Source organism: Physella acuta, unplaced genomic scaffold (genome assembly GCF_028476545.2).
Source record: "Physella acuta isolate Inbredline_101_S28 unplaced genomic scaffold, ASM2847654v3 ptg002492l, whole genome shotgun sequence".
In the NCBI taxonomy this organism is placed as follows: domain Eukaryota; kingdom Metazoa; phylum Mollusca; class Gastropoda; family Physidae; genus Physella; species Physella acuta.
The window spans coordinates 66,127-84,339 of NW_026733965.1; the positions used below are offsets into that span (position 1 = coordinate 66,127).

General features: G+C 39.4%; 1 protein-coding gene across 1 annotated transcript; it reads left to right on the forward strand.

Annotated features, from left to right (window-relative positions):
* Positions 1-461: 461 nt before the first annotated feature.
* Positions 462-16,654, forward strand: LOC131933401 (protein amalgam-like). The gene is made up of 9 exons (XM_059290176.1): positions 462-753; positions 6,304-6,410; positions 9,885-10,140; positions 10,985-11,145; positions 12,187-12,288; positions 12,474-12,573; positions 13,516-13,607; positions 14,631-14,772; positions 15,874-16,654. The coding sequence occupies exons 1-9, from the start codon at positions 696-698 to the stop codon at positions 15,999-16,001; spliced, it is 1,146 nt and encodes a 381-aa protein (XP_059146159.1). The 5' UTR covers positions 462-695; the 3' UTR covers positions 16,002-16,654.
* Positions 16,655-18,213: the final 1,559 nt, after the last annotated feature.

Below are 18,213 nucleotides of genomic sequence, written 5' to 3' on the forward strand. Positions count from 1 at the left end.
TAGGACGAGGGCTGTTATGGTACGCTTGAATGCATTGAGACAAATAAAAGGAGTGAAGTTATACACGAAGCGTTGTTGATGATTTGAAACGAGCCAGAACGTAACAACACCATTAAGTGCCGCACACTGACGTTGGTAATTATGTCGGTTAAAGCAAAAAAAAATTCTGTGTTAAGCCCCGGATGTAAGGTATAACTAAAAGGTCAATTATAGTAATAGTTCATTAAAATGTATGGTTTTTTTTATTGAGCTCTAAAAATAGATCACCCTTGGTTACGTTTTTTTTTTTTAATATTTTTTTAATATTTTGTTTAAAAAAAGAGGGGTATGGTATTCTTTAAAAAAAATAAACTGTAAGAAAATATGTCAAATTTAGATGCTAACGTATAATGACATTCTGTTTAAAAGAATAACTGGCTATCAGTCTAATCGGAGTTGTTGACACAAATTGGACCAAACACCACAACACAGGACAAACGGCATGTGTTTTTCAAAATGGCGGCATAACCTCGATTATTACTGAAGTTTATTTACTTTTTGTTTTATATTATACATAATTTCATAACTAAAATTGTAAGAAGATGTGAAATAATTAATTTCAAAAGAATACATTTGATCTGGATTTTTATAACTGTGATCACATCGTACAATTTTGAATCAATGTGTGAACTTATAAGATTAACAAGATCAAAACAATGGCGTCAGCGTCACTATCATTCTTCTACTGGACTCTTGTGTGTATCGTGTACTGCGGTAAGTATCGACATCATTATTAGTATCGTCCGTGTCCATATCATTCCTCTACTACACTGTTGTATGTATTGTGTACTGCGGTAAGTATCGACACCATCCTTAGTATCCTTTCTTTCTATCCAAACTATGTAGGGATTGTGGTCTGCGATTTAATTTTTAAATCTTAGTGGTGTTTCATTAACCATTCACTACATTCCCTTTTTATCCAAGACGTATTCTAATGAATTACATAAGCGCTAAGTAAATTCGTTTTTATCGGACGTTAGAGCATACGACTACTAACTCGAAAGTACCGAGTTCAGATCCAGGCTTGAGTCTGTAGTCCCTGAGTCCACTCAGCTCTGATGAGTACCCTGATTGACGTTAGAGAAAGTAAATGCGGCTGGGCATAGTGCGGTCCACACTATCCCTTCATATGCCGAGGTAACTGAAACAGGTGAACTCTACACCACTTGTCGCATGGACTCTCAAGTTCGAAAATAAGCTTTACTTTATTACTACTAAATAAAATCAAACCCTTTTCTGTCAAAACTATTTTTTTTAAATATAAAGCTAGATTTAAAAAATTTCCTGCACGATTTTACTTGTAGTCCCATCCTATCCTATATACTGTTATTTAAAAATATAGGAGACCGTTTAGAGGGAGATCAATCCCGCTTCATTAAAATTGAATAGAATCAAGTTAAAATAAAGCGGGAGTGATCTCCCCTATATTTTCTCGAATATTCTTAGATAACGCTAATGCTGATGGCAACTTAGTGCAGTCGGGATATACTTTGTAAAAAAAAAAATCAGATACTTCAATTGTTTAAATTGAATCGATTCTGGTAGAAAAAAAGAATTGCGCACATGAACATCAAACACTGTGTGTATAATAGTGCGGAACAATAGTACTTTATAAAGAAAGACAGAGGAATAAAGTTAAAAATAAATTCATAAGCGTTTTTGACAAATCGGAAATAGGGTAGAATACCACTTCCGGTGTGGTCTAGCTGTAGAGAGCTGGACTGCTAGCCCGTAAGTCTCGAGTTCGAATCCGGGTTCAAGTCTGTAGACCGTCCCTGAGTCCACCCATCTCTGATGGGTACCTAACTCACGTTATGGAGAGTAAAGGCGGCTGGGCATAGTGCTGACCACACTATCTCTTCATATGCCGAGGTCACAGAAACAAGTGAACTCTACTTCACTTCCCCCATAGACTGTCAGGTTTGAAAGGGAAACTTTACTTTTTTTACCACTTCCGGTCACCGGAAATTACTCTAATTTGGATAGAAAACAGAAAATTAAATCTTCTACAAATGTGTGAAATGTCTTGGGAAATCGAAAGTAGAATACGTTCCACCAGCCGACCACACACGGTCATGTCGGGCACTGTCGCAGTTGCGAAGAGCACGGATCCTAGCCTCACATAGAGGCTTCACCGATACTAGCTTCTGGTGTATTCCTAACCGTGGTGGGCCTAGGCTTTCTTCCCCTCCAGTGCAGCGCACTACCCGCCCTGGGAGTTGTTTCCTTGCCCGTCCGCGCCCCAAACACTAGGGCGTGGTGTCACGGTACGGGGTCCTGGCGTCCATGGGCGCCTAAAAGTCGCAGAGCTGCAATGCTTTGTACTTCCTATTAAAGTGTCTATCCTGAATTGAAAGATTCGACGTCATGGTGAATATCACTAAGAAACTAAACGTGTTAAATTTACAACAGCAAGGAAAATGAAAACCCAGTTTATGCCTTGCTTGAAGAAGTGGATTGTTTCGTAAAGACACGGGGAGAAATAAAATACTTAATTTTAAAAAATCTGAAAACAAAAGACGTGGTGAAACTAATGCTACTATTAACCTATGAAACACTTCAGCATTACTATAAACAAAATGAAGGATGTTTTCACTGAGAGATTTGAGCAATTCAAAAAATGCAAGTACTTTGACGTTAATAGTAGATCCTCTCAACACAAAAAAATTAGATCAACATTAAGTTTTTGGGATTGAGGCTGGCTCGCTTCACATGAAAATGCTAGATTTGAAAAAAAAAACACTTCTGGAGCGGTATATTCACAGAACTCAAGAGCAAGTTGGAGGTTAAGAAAAGCATGCAAGTTACACTTTACAAGTACACGGCTCTAAAAAAAAAAGGCCGCGAGTTGAGGCACTCATATGTGACACATTGATCAAATTTCCAGAATGCTACAGTAAGGTGAAGAAGTTGACATCTGGAGTGCTGACGACCTTTAAGTCAACATATTCTTGCTAACAAGAGTTCTCTTACATTAATATAATAAAAAGTTTAAGTGAGAAGTCAACTAACAAACAAAAACTAGAGGCGTGCTTGAAACTGAAAACAACAAATGTTGATGCAGATTTCAACAAACTTTCAAACGACACACAAAGTCAATGCTCCTATTGATATAACTAATGTAAATATTCAATGATTATAGCTATATTATTTGATTTCTAATTTTACTATTCTAGCAGAGCCAGCTAAAATATTTTAATATGTTTTGTGCGAAACATCTGTGTTTTTATATGAATAAATATTATTTTGATATTTAAAACTATATATATATATATATATATATATATATATATATATATATATATATATATATATATATATATATATATATATATATATATATGACAGTAAAAGGGGTGAAGGTCAAATGAAAGTGTCAGAAGTCTGGGTGGGGAGAGGAAAGGAAATTAAATTTTCCAGAGAGGGTCAATGGGACAGTGAAGCATTTTCTATGTAGCGAAACAAGTTGACTAGTTGAAAGGGTGTTTTAGTGGTCGCATTGAGTTTTCAAAAGGTTGCAGTGTGAAAGATGAGGGGAAAGAGACAAGATTTAGAACTTTAAATAAGTTCTGGATATTGATGTTGCAGTGGGTGGTGGGGTCGTTGAAACAGTTAAAGGGATTGTGGGGTTATCATGTCTGAGGGTAAAGTGGATAGAGGGGGAGAGAGGAGGGGGTTGATTTTTTTTTATTTTTATTTTTATTAATTCAATTGTTTTAAACATTTAAATCAGTAATAATAATATATTTGATAGATTTTACACAGCATCAAAGACATGAACAATGAACATCAATTGCATATATAATAATCAAAGGGAAAAAATAAAATGGCATAAGAACTAGATTAAAATAAGGTGTGCAAACTAGGTTTCTCTTCACTGCTTAGTTTAGTGTGCTGCGGAGTCAAAAGTTCACACTGTAGCCACCCATGGACAGAAATAGAAACGACCGTGGGAGAAGTGTCTCTGTAATCACATACTGATCTATCATTCCAAAACTTTCCATGACATAAAATTGACCCTTGGCAATGAGGGCACGCTACCTTGAAATGTCCGCCAGTCCGGTTGAGTGGGGGGGGGGGGGGGGGGGGGGAGTGTGTGTTTGTGTGTTGGGGGGGGGGGGGGGGTTGAGGTGGGTATCTCTTTCTACCATTCAGGTTGTGCATTTTAAAATCTGGGAAACAGAAGACTGTTCTAATGTTAATTTACTTGGGGACTGATCGAGTGATGTTTGGCTTGAGACTGTCTAAATTAAAATTAATACTTTATTTATTTCTTTCCTGTATATTTCTTTTTTTCTCAGTTAAGTGAGAGTTCCCAGTCTATGTCTTAGCTTTGCTTGAAATATTTCTTTTAACTCGATGTCCGTGTATTTTGTGAAAAAAATATCTGACTTTATTCCTAATTTACCATATAGTCGATCTATAAATAGCCGTTGCTACTAGTCTGTTTTCGTCTTCTGTTCTTTGTCTAGTCGCGTTAATTAAATTAAGTCTGATTGCTTTATTTGTTGTGGCTATTTGATTGGTGGTGTTTAATATTTTCGCAAGTGTTTGCTTTGCTTTCTGTACTAATATACAATCTAAATTGTTTACAATTTTTTTTTTTTTTTTTTTTTTTGGTGGTTTAATTAAAATAATTTTATTTAAAAAATCTGCAAAGTTTTAGAAGAAATTACTATGAAGTGGGGTTTTCAGAATATTGATTACTGAGTTCCTGTACTGACATTAATGTTTGTCTTATGAAAGTGAAACTTCAGGTTATAACTTAGGCTAGTTGAAAATAAATAAAAATGTAGCCTTAAACTCAAAAGTTTTCAAGTTCTCTGGATTTACAACTTTTATACCACTGATTCTAAAAATATTAAATTTCTGTATTATTTTCAGGTTTAAGTATTAAATTGTTTACGAAAATTGGAGATTAGACACTTGTAGAGCAATGGTAGAGATTGATTGATTGTGAAACCTTTACACCTTAATAAATTAAGTGATGAAAAAAGCTATTGGTTTTTATTTAAATTATTGTCAAATAATAGTATATTAATCCATTTCTTTTTTACAAATTACGTATATAATCATAAATAATTTTAATGGCTTTATGTAGCATATAATCAACAATGATTATTGTCCTATTATTTGTTACTGTTAAAATCTTCTACATTTTAAAGACTTTAGTGAGCATAGTTAATGTGTTGTCTCCCTTAACTGGTTGAATCTATAACATAAAGCTTAGTGAATAAAATAAAAAATATAACTTCTACTCCTGGAATAATGTTACACTTGGGGGCAGGGGTGCTTGATGGAGAAAAAAATGCACAATAACAATTTCAATCTGGTTGGGGGGGGGGGGTGTCTTTAAAATTACCCAGGCCTCTCACAAGAGGCGTAGCGAGGGGGGGGCGGGGAGGGGTGCGGACCGCACCGGGTGACACCATTTAGGGAGGTGACACCAAGGCAAAAAATAGCAAAATATATAGAGAAAAATGACAATTCCACTTAATTGTGATTAATTCAATTGGGGGAAAGAAACCACAACCGGAAATTTCGCTACACCCAAAAGAAATAAAAAGAATTATAAAAAACAAACAAACGCAAATGTGGTCTGTCACGCACCCTCACTACACTAAAGACGACGGCTATTACATTTTAACACGAAAACAACAATACATAATCTTTCGACTTAGAACAGGCCACAACAGACTAAATCAACACATGCACAGAAAACTGAAGGTTGGGTGTAGCGAAATGTGCCCTTGTGGCAAGGCCCCGGAAAACACGGAGCACGTACTCCAGGAATGCACTTTGTATAGCCAGGCACGAGACAGACACTGGCCCCAGCCCACCCCACTCAGGGAAAAATTATATGGGGCACCTGACAAACTGGAGACCACAGTCCGGTTTGTCCACGAAGTTGGACTTGTTGTCTGAATCCTCCACCATATTCACAATTAAGAACGAAGAAGAAGAAGAAGTGATTAATTCGAGTGTTAAATAGTCTTTTAAGAGGTGCAAATCGAAAGTTTGAGGGGGGGGGGGAGGGGGCGGGGTGGATGGGGGGTGCAAATCGAAAGTTTGAGGGGGGTGCAAATCGAAAATTGAAAGTTTTCCTCCAGGAACAGTCGCTGCGCCTTTGGGGGGGGGGGGGGGGGGTGACACCATTAAGTGCCGCACCGGGTGACACCCGACCACGCTACGCCACTGCCTCTCACACAGCCAGTTTAACCCCGCTTGGTGGACTTGAGTAACTTTGACCTTGACCTTCCTCAGTGTCGGCCCAGGACCCGGAGATCGTCAACGACATCTTCCCTGAGGTCAAGCAAGTCGGGATGACAGCCCGGCTTAACTGTACAGTCGCCAGGCTGGGGAATAACGCAGTAAGTAGTTGGTCAAGCATAGGCTGGGGGAGTAACTCATCTTAGCTTATTATGTTCGGTATTTATTCGTTTGTCTCCCTTTTTTTTAAAAATTTCATCCTGGGGAGTAACGCTGTGAGTAGTAGGTCAGGCTGGGGGAGTAAATCATCTTAGCTTATTATGTTCGGTATTTATTATTACGCTGTAAGTAGTAGGTCAGGTTAGGGAGTAACGCTGTAAGTAGTAGGTCAGGTTAGGGAGTAATGCTATAAGTAGTAGGTCAGGTTAGGGAGTAACGCTGTAAGTAGTAGGTCAGGGAGTAACGCTGTAAGTAGGTCAGGTTGGGGAGTAACGCTGTAAGTAGGTCAGGTTAGGGAGTAACGATGTAAGTAGGTCAAGTTAGGGAGTAACGCTGTAAGTAGGTCAGGTTAGGGGGTAACGCTCTAAGTAGGTCAGGTTAGGGAGTAACGCTGTAAGTAGTAGGTCAGGTTAGGGAGTAACGCTGTAAGTAGTAGGTCAGGTTAGGGAGTAACGCTGTAAGTAGTAGGTCAGGTTAGGGAGTAACGCTGTAAGTAGTAGGTCAGGGAGTAACGCTGTAAGTAGGTCAGGTTGGGGAGTAACGCTGTAAGTAGGTCAGGTTAGGGAGTAACGCTGTAAGTAGATCAGGTTAGGGAGTAACGATGTAAGTAGGTCAGGTTCGGGAGTAACGCTGTAAGTAGGTCAGGTCAGGGAGTAACGCTGTAGTAGTTCAGGTTAGGGAGTAACGCTGTACGTAGGTCAGGGAGTAACGCTGTAAGTAGGTCAGGTTAGGGAGTAACGCTGTAAGTAGTAGGTCAAGGCTAGAGAGTAACGCTGTAAGTAGGTCAGGTTAGGGAGTAACGCCGTAAGTAGGTCAGGTTAGGGAGTAACGCTGTAAGTATTAGGTCAAGGCTAGGGAGTAACGCTGTAAGTAGTAGGTCAGGCTTGGGAGTAGCGCTGTAAGTAGTAGGTCAGGTTAGGGAGTAACGCAGTAAGTAGGTCAGGTTAGGGAGTAACGCTGTAAGTAGTAGGTCAGGTTAGGGAGTAACGCAGTAAGTAGGTCAGGTTAGGGAGTAACGCTGTAAGTAGTTCAGGTTAGGGATTAACACTGTAAGTAGGTCAGGTTTGGGAGTAACGCTGAAAGTAGGTCAGTCCGGGGAGTAACGCTGTAAGTAGGCCAGGTTAGGGAGTAACGCTGTAGGTAATAGGTCAGGTTAGGTAGTAACGCTGTAAGTAGATCAGGTTAGGGAGTAACGATGTAAGTAGGTCAGGTTCGGGAGTAACGCTGTAAGTAGGTCAGGTCAGGGAGTAACGCTGTAGTAGTTCAGGTTAGGGAGTAACGCTGTACGTAGGTCAGGGAGTAACGCTGTAAGTAGGTCAGGTTAGGGAGTAACGCTGTAAGTAGTAGGTCAAGGCTAGAGAGTAACGCTGTAAGTAGGTCAGGTTAGGGAGTAACGCCGTAAGTAGGTCAGGTTAGGGAGTAACGCCGTAAGTAGGTCAGGTTAGGGAGTAACGCTGTAAGTATTAGGTCAAGGCTAGGGAGTAACGCTGTAAGTAGTAGGTCAGGCTTGGGAGTAGCGCTGTAAGTAGTAGGTCAGGTTAGGGAGTAACGCAGTAAGTAGGTCAGGTTAGGGAGTAACGCTGTAAGTAGTAGGTCAGGTTAGGGAGTAACGCAGTAAGTAGGTCAGGTTAGGGAGTAACGCTGTAAGTAGTTCAGGTTAGGGACTAACACTGTAAGTAGGTCAGGTTTGGGAGTAACGCTGAAAGTAGGTCAGTCCGGGGAGTAACGCTGTAAGTAGGCCAGGTTAGGGAGTAACGCTGTAAGTAGGTCAGGTTAGGGAGTAACGCTGTAGGTAATAGGTCAGGTTAGGTAGTAACGCTGTAAGTAGATCAGGTCAGGGAGTAACGCAGTAAGTAGGTCAGGTTAGGGAGTAACGCAGTAAGTAGGTCAGGTTAGGGAGTAACGCTGTAAGTAGGTCAGGTTAGGGAGTAACGCTGTAAGTAGGTCAGGTTAGGGAGTAACGCTGTAAGTAGGTCAGGTTAGGGAGTAACGCTGTAAGTAGGTCAGGTTAGGGAGTAACGCTGAAAGTAGGTCAGACTATGGAGTAACGCTGTAAGTAGGTCAGGTTAGGGAGTAACGCTGTAAGTAGGTCAGGTTGGGGAGTAACGCTGTAAGTAGGTCAGGTTAGGGAGTAACGCTGTAAGTAGGTCAGGTTGGGGAGTAACGCTGTAAGTAACAGTGGGAGGGGGAGGGGAAGGGCTGGAAGAAATACTGTTAATTCCACACTATTAGCAAAGCCTAACTGCGATCGGGATTTTTAAAAATCACTTAAATGTTAAAATATGAAAATATGAAAAACTATTTATTTCCCTTTAATTCACTCATCGTAGCTTTGTTACGTTAGGTATTTATTTCGTTGTCTTGTTTTCTATTTTAAATGTGGGGGGGGGGGAGGTGATGGATGTGCTCATGGGAAGGGGGTGGGGTGGAGATTATATGTTACATTAGTAACACAACCTATCTGCGACATGAATTTAAATAATGTTATAATATAAAATAAACCGGTAGTGATCTCCCCTAAACTTTCTCGAATATTCTTATATAAAACAACAGGGGATGGTAACTGGGGATATAGTTATGATCTTTAATCCATTTTAAATACTGAAACTTTTAAAAATAGAATAGAATCTCAGTAAAAAACAATTGCGCACCAAGCGAACGCCTAATAAAGGTGTGTATAATAGTGCGCAATAGTATTAGTACTTTATAAATTTACATTAGTTTTTTGAGAAATCGGAAGTAGCGTAAAGTACTACTTCCGGTCAACGGAAATTACTCAAAATTTAACAGAAGGTAGAGAATTAGATCTTTTACTTACATGTGAAATTTCATTTATCTATCTGAAATAGTACTCAAGTTATAGGCTTTTGAAAAATTCAAAGTAGAAAAAGTACCACTTCCGGTTATCCGAAATCGCTCAAAAGTTGATACGGATCTACGATTTTGATATAATACTTGTATATGAAATTTCATCAACCTAGCTGTAACGGTACTCAAGTTATCGTGTTTACACACGGACACACACACACACACACACACACGGACACACAGACATACGGACAAGATTGCAAAATTATGTTTTTCCGTATCAGTGAGATGTAAAACGTCGAGATTTGCAAAAATCTCGATTTTTTTTTTTTGCACGATTACAAGACTTTCTCTATACTTCGTATATACGAGAAAGTAAAAAACAGTTATTTATTTCCCTTAAGTCACTCTTCTTAGCACTCATGTTCAGTATTTTTTCTTTGTCTCTCTGAGACTCTGAGTTATGATTTGAAAATCTATTTTATTTACTTCCCTTTAGTTAACTCTTCCTAGCTTAGTTCTGTTCGGTATTTACTTCGTTGTCTCCCTTAGAGTTACAAAATACCGAAATCACCTTGTTATTTAGACCGATGTTTCACGTTGCACAGGTCCAGTGGTCCTTCTCCGGTCAGGGTTTGAACCAAATACTGAGCCGGAATGAGGAGATAATCATCAACAACCCTCGGAAGGGTAACGTCCCCATCTACGAGATTATCAAGGACAGCAGTTATGACCGTGTCACTTTCACTCTCGTCATCAACCGGCTGATGCCGGAATATTCCGGCAGCTACCAGTGTTCTATCATCATTCACAATAAGCCGTACGACCATTTGAACAACAAGACCGGTTACGTCACCGTGTTACGTAAGTTTTTATTTGATTCATCCTTTGGCCAGATTTTTTAACTTGGACGTCTTTGAATTTGAAAAGGTTTGGTTTGAATTCAGTGTCCATAAATCACCCATTAACCCCATCTGTCTTACCACACACCATTTAACCTCCCTAGAGATTCTCCTTTGTAAAATCCCCATGTAAATTCTCAATTAATCCTTCGCTGAGATTATCCTAACAATCCACCCACGTCACCACACCTCCCCCCCCTATAAAATCTCCCATACACCCAAATCTCCCTACACAATTCCTAATAAACTCCTTATACAATCTCCCTGTAAAAGTCTACAGAATTCCCAATTCTCTGTATAATCTTTTTTAAAATCTCCTTAAATGTCTTATATTTAAAATAACCTTATAATCTATAAAATGTATGTCATAAATCTGTCTGTAAAGTCTCCCTATATAATCTACCTGTTAAATATCCCTATAATATCCTCGTATAAAATCTCTCTATTACATCCCTTTGTAAAACCTCCATATACAACCGCTATAAAATTTCCCTATAAAACCATAAAAACCCCTATAATACCTCCCTATTAAATCTCCCTATGAAATCTCCTTTTAAAACCTCCCTATAAAAACCTCCCTATAAAAATATCCCTATAAAATCTCCCTATAAAATCTCACTATAAAACCACCGTATAAAATCTCCTTATAAGACCTCCCTATAAAATCTCCCTATAAAAACCTCCCTATAAAATCTCCCTATAAAATCTCCTTATAAGACCTCCTTATAAAATCTCCCTATAAAATCTCCCTATAAAATATGTTCCTATATCTCCCTACTAAACCTCCCCACAAAATCTCCCCACAGAGCCACCTATGATAAGACCAGGATCTACCGACGCTGTCAAGATGATCGAGAAGGGCGGCAACTCGAGTATTACATGCGATGCTTTCGGAGTTCCCTTCCCTAACATCACGTGGGTCCGCTCTGACGGCAAGCTCTTGCCCAACGGCAAGGCAATTTTCAGGGTATTACATCTAGACGTTTCTCTATCCTAAAATCCCTCCTACCCCCCTCCCCTTCTTATTTTTTTATAAAAATAAAAACTTTAAAATTATACTATATTTAATTTAATTTTAACTATTTTATTAATTTTAAGATATTGCATATGCTCCCGCTATTGGCTTTATTATGTGAATACACCTCACAAAAAATGTCAGACTAGGTAGTAAAAAAGTTGTAAATAACAGGTCAGGGTAGATCAAGCTAAGTCAGGCTAGGTCAGCCTAGGTCAGGTTAGGTGTGGTAAGGTCAGGCTAGGTTAGGCTAAGTCAAGCTAGGTTAGGCTAAGTCTATGTCAGGTTAAGTCAGGCTAAGTCAGGCTAAGTCAGGTTAGGTCTGACTGTGCTTTAAATAAATAATAACGTGTGTTTATTGTGTTTAAAAAAGAGGATCCTGATTGCGTTTATCCTATGTTTACCTATTCAAAGTTTTGTTATATTTCCCTTATACTATGACCGCCGATTCATCGTAGCGGAAAAGTACACTGAAAGTCACAACTATAAGAGTGTGTTACTTATCTAGTTAGATCATGTTTGGTGATTAATTATGCATCTGGTTATAGTTGGGGTTTGATGGTTGGGTCAAGAGTGTGAAAGGCTGAGTAGTACTCACACGGGATGCCTTTCTAAGTTGGGTGGTGGTGTTGTTTGTCTTTAATAAATAGAATTGACCTTGAGACTGATCTTGTGGTTGTCACTAACCTTTCTAATAACCTTGATAATTGACCTTGCGATTGTCACGGAACTTGATATTGTTCTTAATATTGACCTTATGATTTCCAACAATCTTGATATTGATCTTGATATTTGCCTTTGTAATTTTATGGACATGGATAATGACGTGAGTTTCACGGATCTTGATAGTCACTTTGATTTTGACCTTGATATCGACTTTGTTATTGAACTTATGATTCTCAGCTATTTTGATATTGCCCTTTGTAATTTTATTGACCTTGTTATTGGCCTTGTTATTTTCACTGACCTTGATCTTGACCTTGATGTCGACAGGGCAGGACGCTGCCGATCATGTCAGCAGACGTGAGGTACTCAGGTGTGTACAGGTGTGTGGCAGACAACAGCATCAAGCCACCTGCCGAGTCACTGACACAGGTAGGTGGGGGCGGGGGGGGGGGGGGTCAACACACGGTTGCCATGGTAACAAAACAATTTCTTTTTCCCGTTTTTTTTTTCTAAAATTTCTGCTTAAGATGTAGTTAGGCTTAGTTTCTAATAGATATTTTTATGATGTAGGAATACTCGATTTAAATAAAAAAAAATATGTGTATACGTCACAGGTTTATGTGTTCCAAGCGCCAACGGTCCGAGTTCTACAAAATTCTGTTGGTCAGTTCGCGAATGGTAGGCTGGACGCTAAACTGGATTGTATTGTTCAAGGTATGTTAATCTTGCTAAATCTTGATTGCTAAATTCTTATGTTTTATTTTCTAAATCTTGCTTATCAATGTAGCTTTGAGTTATTCAATGTAAATGGGATTTGATTTTAAAAATGGTCAAAGTTAAAAGAAAGTAAAGATCCCTTTTTGAAGCTGATGGTACATGGGGCAGGTGAAGTAGAGTTCACCTGTTTTTGTGGCCTGGGCAAATGAAGGGATAGTGTCGTCTGTGGTCAGCCACCTTTATTTTCCCTTAAGTGAGTTAGGTACTCATCCTTGGTCTCAGAGTAGTGTTTTAAATCCATGACCTGGATTTATAATTGAATTAGTCTGAAATATAGAAGTATTTATACAATGTTAATCACAAGCATACAGGTTGACTATTTTATTGCAGCTGCTTTCCATACGTGTGTTGTCTCAAGACTGTCTTATTGCTGTATTTATATATATATATATATATATATATATATATATATATATATATATATATATATATATACATATATATATACATATATATATATGTGTGTGTGTGTGTATGTGTGTATAACGACCTGCATAGACCTATAATTTAAATATATGCCACATACGCGTACATGTATGTTTATAAGATTTAATCACTGCAGACTTAATATTAACTGTATTTATCTATAGTCTGTTAATAATATAAGTGGATGTAGCATTGTTATCTCTAAAGTTAACACGTTTGCCACCCCCACCCCCTAGTTATAATTGTTGATTTGTACTTTAAAGACTATTTAACTTTAATTCTTAACTGAACTGGCAAAAAAGCAGTTTTCTTATGTAAATATTGCAATTTTTCGCCTTTTTGTAACCCCCTTTAATGGTGTCACCCGGTGCGGTCCGCACCCTTCGCCCCACCCTCGCTACGCCTCTGCCTTGCTGTACTATCGCTGTGATCTAATCATGCTGCTGTCCCCAGGTTACCCCACCCCCACTGTCTACTGGATGGTGGTCAATGAACAAGAACACATCATCCTCAAAAACAGCGACAAATACGAAACAACGAAACAGGTCAGAGGTCATTCTATAATTAGATTCCCCTTTTGAACACGTCTCTAACTCACGTTAACGAATCCCTAATACTGATTCGAATTACATCTTAAAATCTGTTTGTGTGATTCCATTGTAGGGTGTTAAAGTTCTGAGGTCATTGTATAATTAGATTCCCCTTTTGAGTTTTTGAACACGTGTCTAATTCACGTTAACGATTCCTTACAGCTGATTCAAATTACATCCTAAAACCTATTTGTGGGATTGCATGGTTGGGTGGTAAAAGCCACGACTGCTAACCCGATAGTCTCGAGTTCGGATCCAGAGCTCGTTTCTATAGAACGAGCTTTGAATCCACCCAGCTTTGATGGGTACCATACTCACGTCAAGGAAAGTAAAGGAGGCTGGGCATAGTGCTGACCACAATATCCCTTCTCTATGCCAACACCACAGAAACAGGTGAAATCTACTTCATCTGCTCCATCTGAACTCCAACAAGATCCTATTCTCACACGTTACATCCTTACGTACCTCACCACACAATCGCAATATTTTATCATTATGAATCTTTCCACAACACATACTCTCATACCCTCGCAATCAGAGTTTCTCCGACCTCCCCCCCCCCTGAACGAAATGGAATTTATATAGAAAAAAAATATTTTTATCAGAGTCGCCCCCCCCCCCCCCGAAAATTTCAAGCCCCCCCCCCCCCTCCCCCAGGAGAAAAAAGTCCGGAAGAAACACTGCTCGCAATACCTAAGAAACCATTCCTAACACCTTCGTATGTCGATATCTTGGAAAAAAGTTTCCTCTAATTCATTTGCTCCATTAAACTTCCAGGGCCTATAAGGATAAACGTTTTCCTTTCCTTAAGCTAGATTTGTAAAGCGTGCATGCTGTTCTAATTTTTCCATAGGCAACCACGTTATTGAAACAAACAAATAGAGATTAAAAAAATGTATGTGATATTGAAAGTTTAAAATTTAGTTCAATGGCCTTAATCCCATTTTTCTGACGTCACCCCCCCCCCCCCTCCCACAGGCGACCGACACCCAGAACCTGTTCAACGGTGAACAGTGGTACTCACTCAAGGTGCGGTACGTGCAGGCTCTCGACTTCCGGGACTACTACTGCGTGGGCGTCAACAGCAAAGGTCAAGGCAACGCCACGGTGACCTTGTTCTGTGAGTGACCTGATGGGGACCTTGACCTTTTCCGTTAGTGGGTACCGGGTGGTTATATTGTGGTGGATGCTTGTTGGAATATTTGCTGATATGTGATGGAGTGGTTGGGGGGGGGGGGGGGGGGTAGAGCACACGGATGCTAAGTTGGAAGTTCGGATTTCGGAGTCGAGCCCAAAAGACGCCCCTGAGTTCGCCCAGCATGGATGGGTACCTGCAGAGGCGTAGCGAGGGGGGGGGGGGGCGGGGGGTGCGGACCGCACCGGGTGACACCATTTAGGGGGGTGACACCAAGGCAAAAAATAGCAAAATATATAGAGAAAAACTTGAGGGGGGGGTGCAAATCGAAAATTTGAAAGTTAGTCCGCTCTGGGGGGTGACACCATTAAGTGCCGCACCGGGTGACACCCGACCTCACTGGGTACCTGACTAACGTTAGGGAAATTTACAGAAGCGAGTACTATCATTTTCATTGTGTTTTAGGGTTGTGACTTAGGTATATAGGTAAGGGTTAGCTTATATTATGGGGGACAGTGTGGTCTAAACCGAAAGTCTCGAGTTCGAATCCGGGTTCAGGTCAGTATAACTTCCCTGAGCCCATACAGATCTGATGAGTACCCAACTCACGCTAGGAAAAGTTTCTGAAACAGATGAACTCTACTTCATCAGCACCGTGTGTCTTAAGAACAAACGGGAAAAGATTCTCGTTACAAGCTCGGGTGTTAGAAATAAAGCTAAAATGCTATTGTTAAAGTGTTAGGGTATGATGGTTATGGATAAGTTGATAGGTTGATATGGTAGGTAATTGTGTGAGGTTCAGAGTTGGGGTTTAAGCTAAAGGAGATAAGCTTTATTGCTATGCTGAAAGGCCATTGCTTAAACTTTAATGTTCACACATTTTAAATATAATAACATACCCTTACAAAAACAAAAAAAAAACAATTATAAAACTATAGTTATATATCTTTTAAAATAAATAGCAAATGTTCTAATGTTATGGTTTTTATATGTATAAATAAATTATATATATATATATATATATATATATATATATATATATATATATATATATATATATATATATATATAATTTCTTTCTTCCAGCGACTTGGGACTGTCAAGGCCCGCTATGCTACTCTCTTGAAGCGTCCGGACGAGGAGGTGCAAATCTTTTGCAGTTATTTCCCTTGCGCCTGTTGCTTATTGCTGTGTTTGTCGTTGTTTTGAATTAATAAGAGTTTTTATAATGACTGAACGTAAATGTAAATAATGCGACATTTTAACAGTAGTATTTTTTTTATTTTCAACATATTCAATAATTTGCAGGGGGTCGGCGTGGTCGAGTCGGTAAAGCTCATGGTTGCTAAACCGAAAAGTCTCGAGTTCGAACCCTCGGGCAGATGAGGCTCGTTAGCTGGGGACAGCCACTCTTCTAGGAGAGACAACACCAAAATTAAACAACTGCTGCCTTGTAGTTTGTTCTTGGTTGGACAAAGGCTATGGAAGCAAATCCAAAAAAAAAAGCAGGCTGAAATCGGAGTCAATGGCCTCAATGGCGCATAACCAGTTGACACGTAACGCTTAATTGTGTTGGAGGCGTGGTCGAGTCGGCAAAAAGCTCATGGTTGATAAATTCGAACAAAGTCTCGAGTTCAAACCCACTGGCAGATAAATCTCGATCCCCTTCAACACTAATAATTAAGAACGAAGAAGAAGAAGAAGAAGAATAATTTGCAAAGCATGTATAAACATTGACATAAAGTGTCATAATTACATTTTTACAAAAATTAATAATCTTAAGACTGTGTTTATGTGTGTATGTATGTGTGTGTGAAGTCTGTTTGTCAACTTGCTATGTACTCGTATGTCGATGTCAAAAAAAAATGTGAACTCTACTTCATCTACTCTAAAAATCGTTTGGTTTGAAAGGGAAAAGTTTACTTTTATGTTGATTGGAGAAGTAAAATTAAGTATCAAATATTTAAGTAAGTTTTGATTTAAGACAGAGTAGGGTTAAGGTTAGGGTTAGTGTTAGTGTTCGGGTTATGGTTAGGTTTAGGTTTAGGTTTAGGGTTAGGGTTATGTGTTAGCGTTAGGTTTCAGGACACACGAGGTAGTTCATCTATAGCACACAGGACACACGAGGTAGTTCATTTATAGCACACATGGCACACGATGTAGTTCATCTATAGCACACATAGCACTCAGAGTACAAGAAGTAGTTTACCTATGCCCTAAAGGGCAGAACATCTGGTCCATAACCTATCGGACAGGTGGAAGTAAACTCATCTGATTTTTAACAACCACATCCCCCTTATCTGTTTTTTCTACCCAACACATGCCGGGTACTTATTAAACCTGTGTGAGCTCAAAGACGCACATCATCGTACAAGGAATAACCGAACCCCGACTGATCACGTGTCTGGCCACCAGAGTTTCTTCCAGGCATCTCTTCTACCGCCCCCCCCCCCCCGAAGAAAATGACAAAATGGAATTTATATAGAAAATATATACTTTTGACAGTGTCCGCCCCCCACCCCACCCCGCGGAAATTGTTGTGTCGTCGTCGTCGTCGTCGTCCCCCCCCCCCCCCCCAGGAGAAAAAAGTCTGGAAGAAACACTGCTGGCCACCCACCTTCCATGCATACCACCAGTGGCGTAGGCAGGGGGGGTTAGGGGGGTCATAACCCCCCTCATAGACCCCTCGGTATATATAAAAAGTATGAGGGGGGGGTGCAAATCGAAAGTTTGAGGGGGGGGGTGCAAATCGAAAGTTTGTCCCCGGGTAAAAATTGGAACCCCCCCCCCCCTTGAGACGATCCTGGCTACGCCACTGCATACCACAAAATACCACCCGCTGTGGTTACCCCTGATATAATATGTAATCCACCTAGATCCTAGGTGACTTGATATATAATTATATATTTAGTGACACTCAGCGAGTTGACCGGAAGTGACAACAGAACTGACCTGTGGTAGTCAGAGGTCGGAGGTCAGGACGCTAACAATGTTAGCAGACGTGGGGAGGTGGGGAAAATCTAATCGTCAGTAGCGGAGTTCCATTGATTTCTACTTTCTGTATGTCATTTGAAAGGGGGGGGGGGGGGGGGGCAACGCCTCTGTCAACGCCGGCTGAGTCCCAAGGGTCAAAGGTCATTGTGCTTTACCGTTATGTTAAGCTTTAGTTTGGGTTTTGCTGTACATAAAGATGCTGATATAATAGGTTTCGTTGTTAAGGTTATAAGGGTCTTGGTAACGATAACTATATAAGTAAATATATATATATATATATATATATATATATATATATATATATATATATATATATATATATATATATATATATATACATATATATATATATATATATATATATATATATATATATATATATATATATATATATATATATATATATATATATATATACATACTTTACTAAAT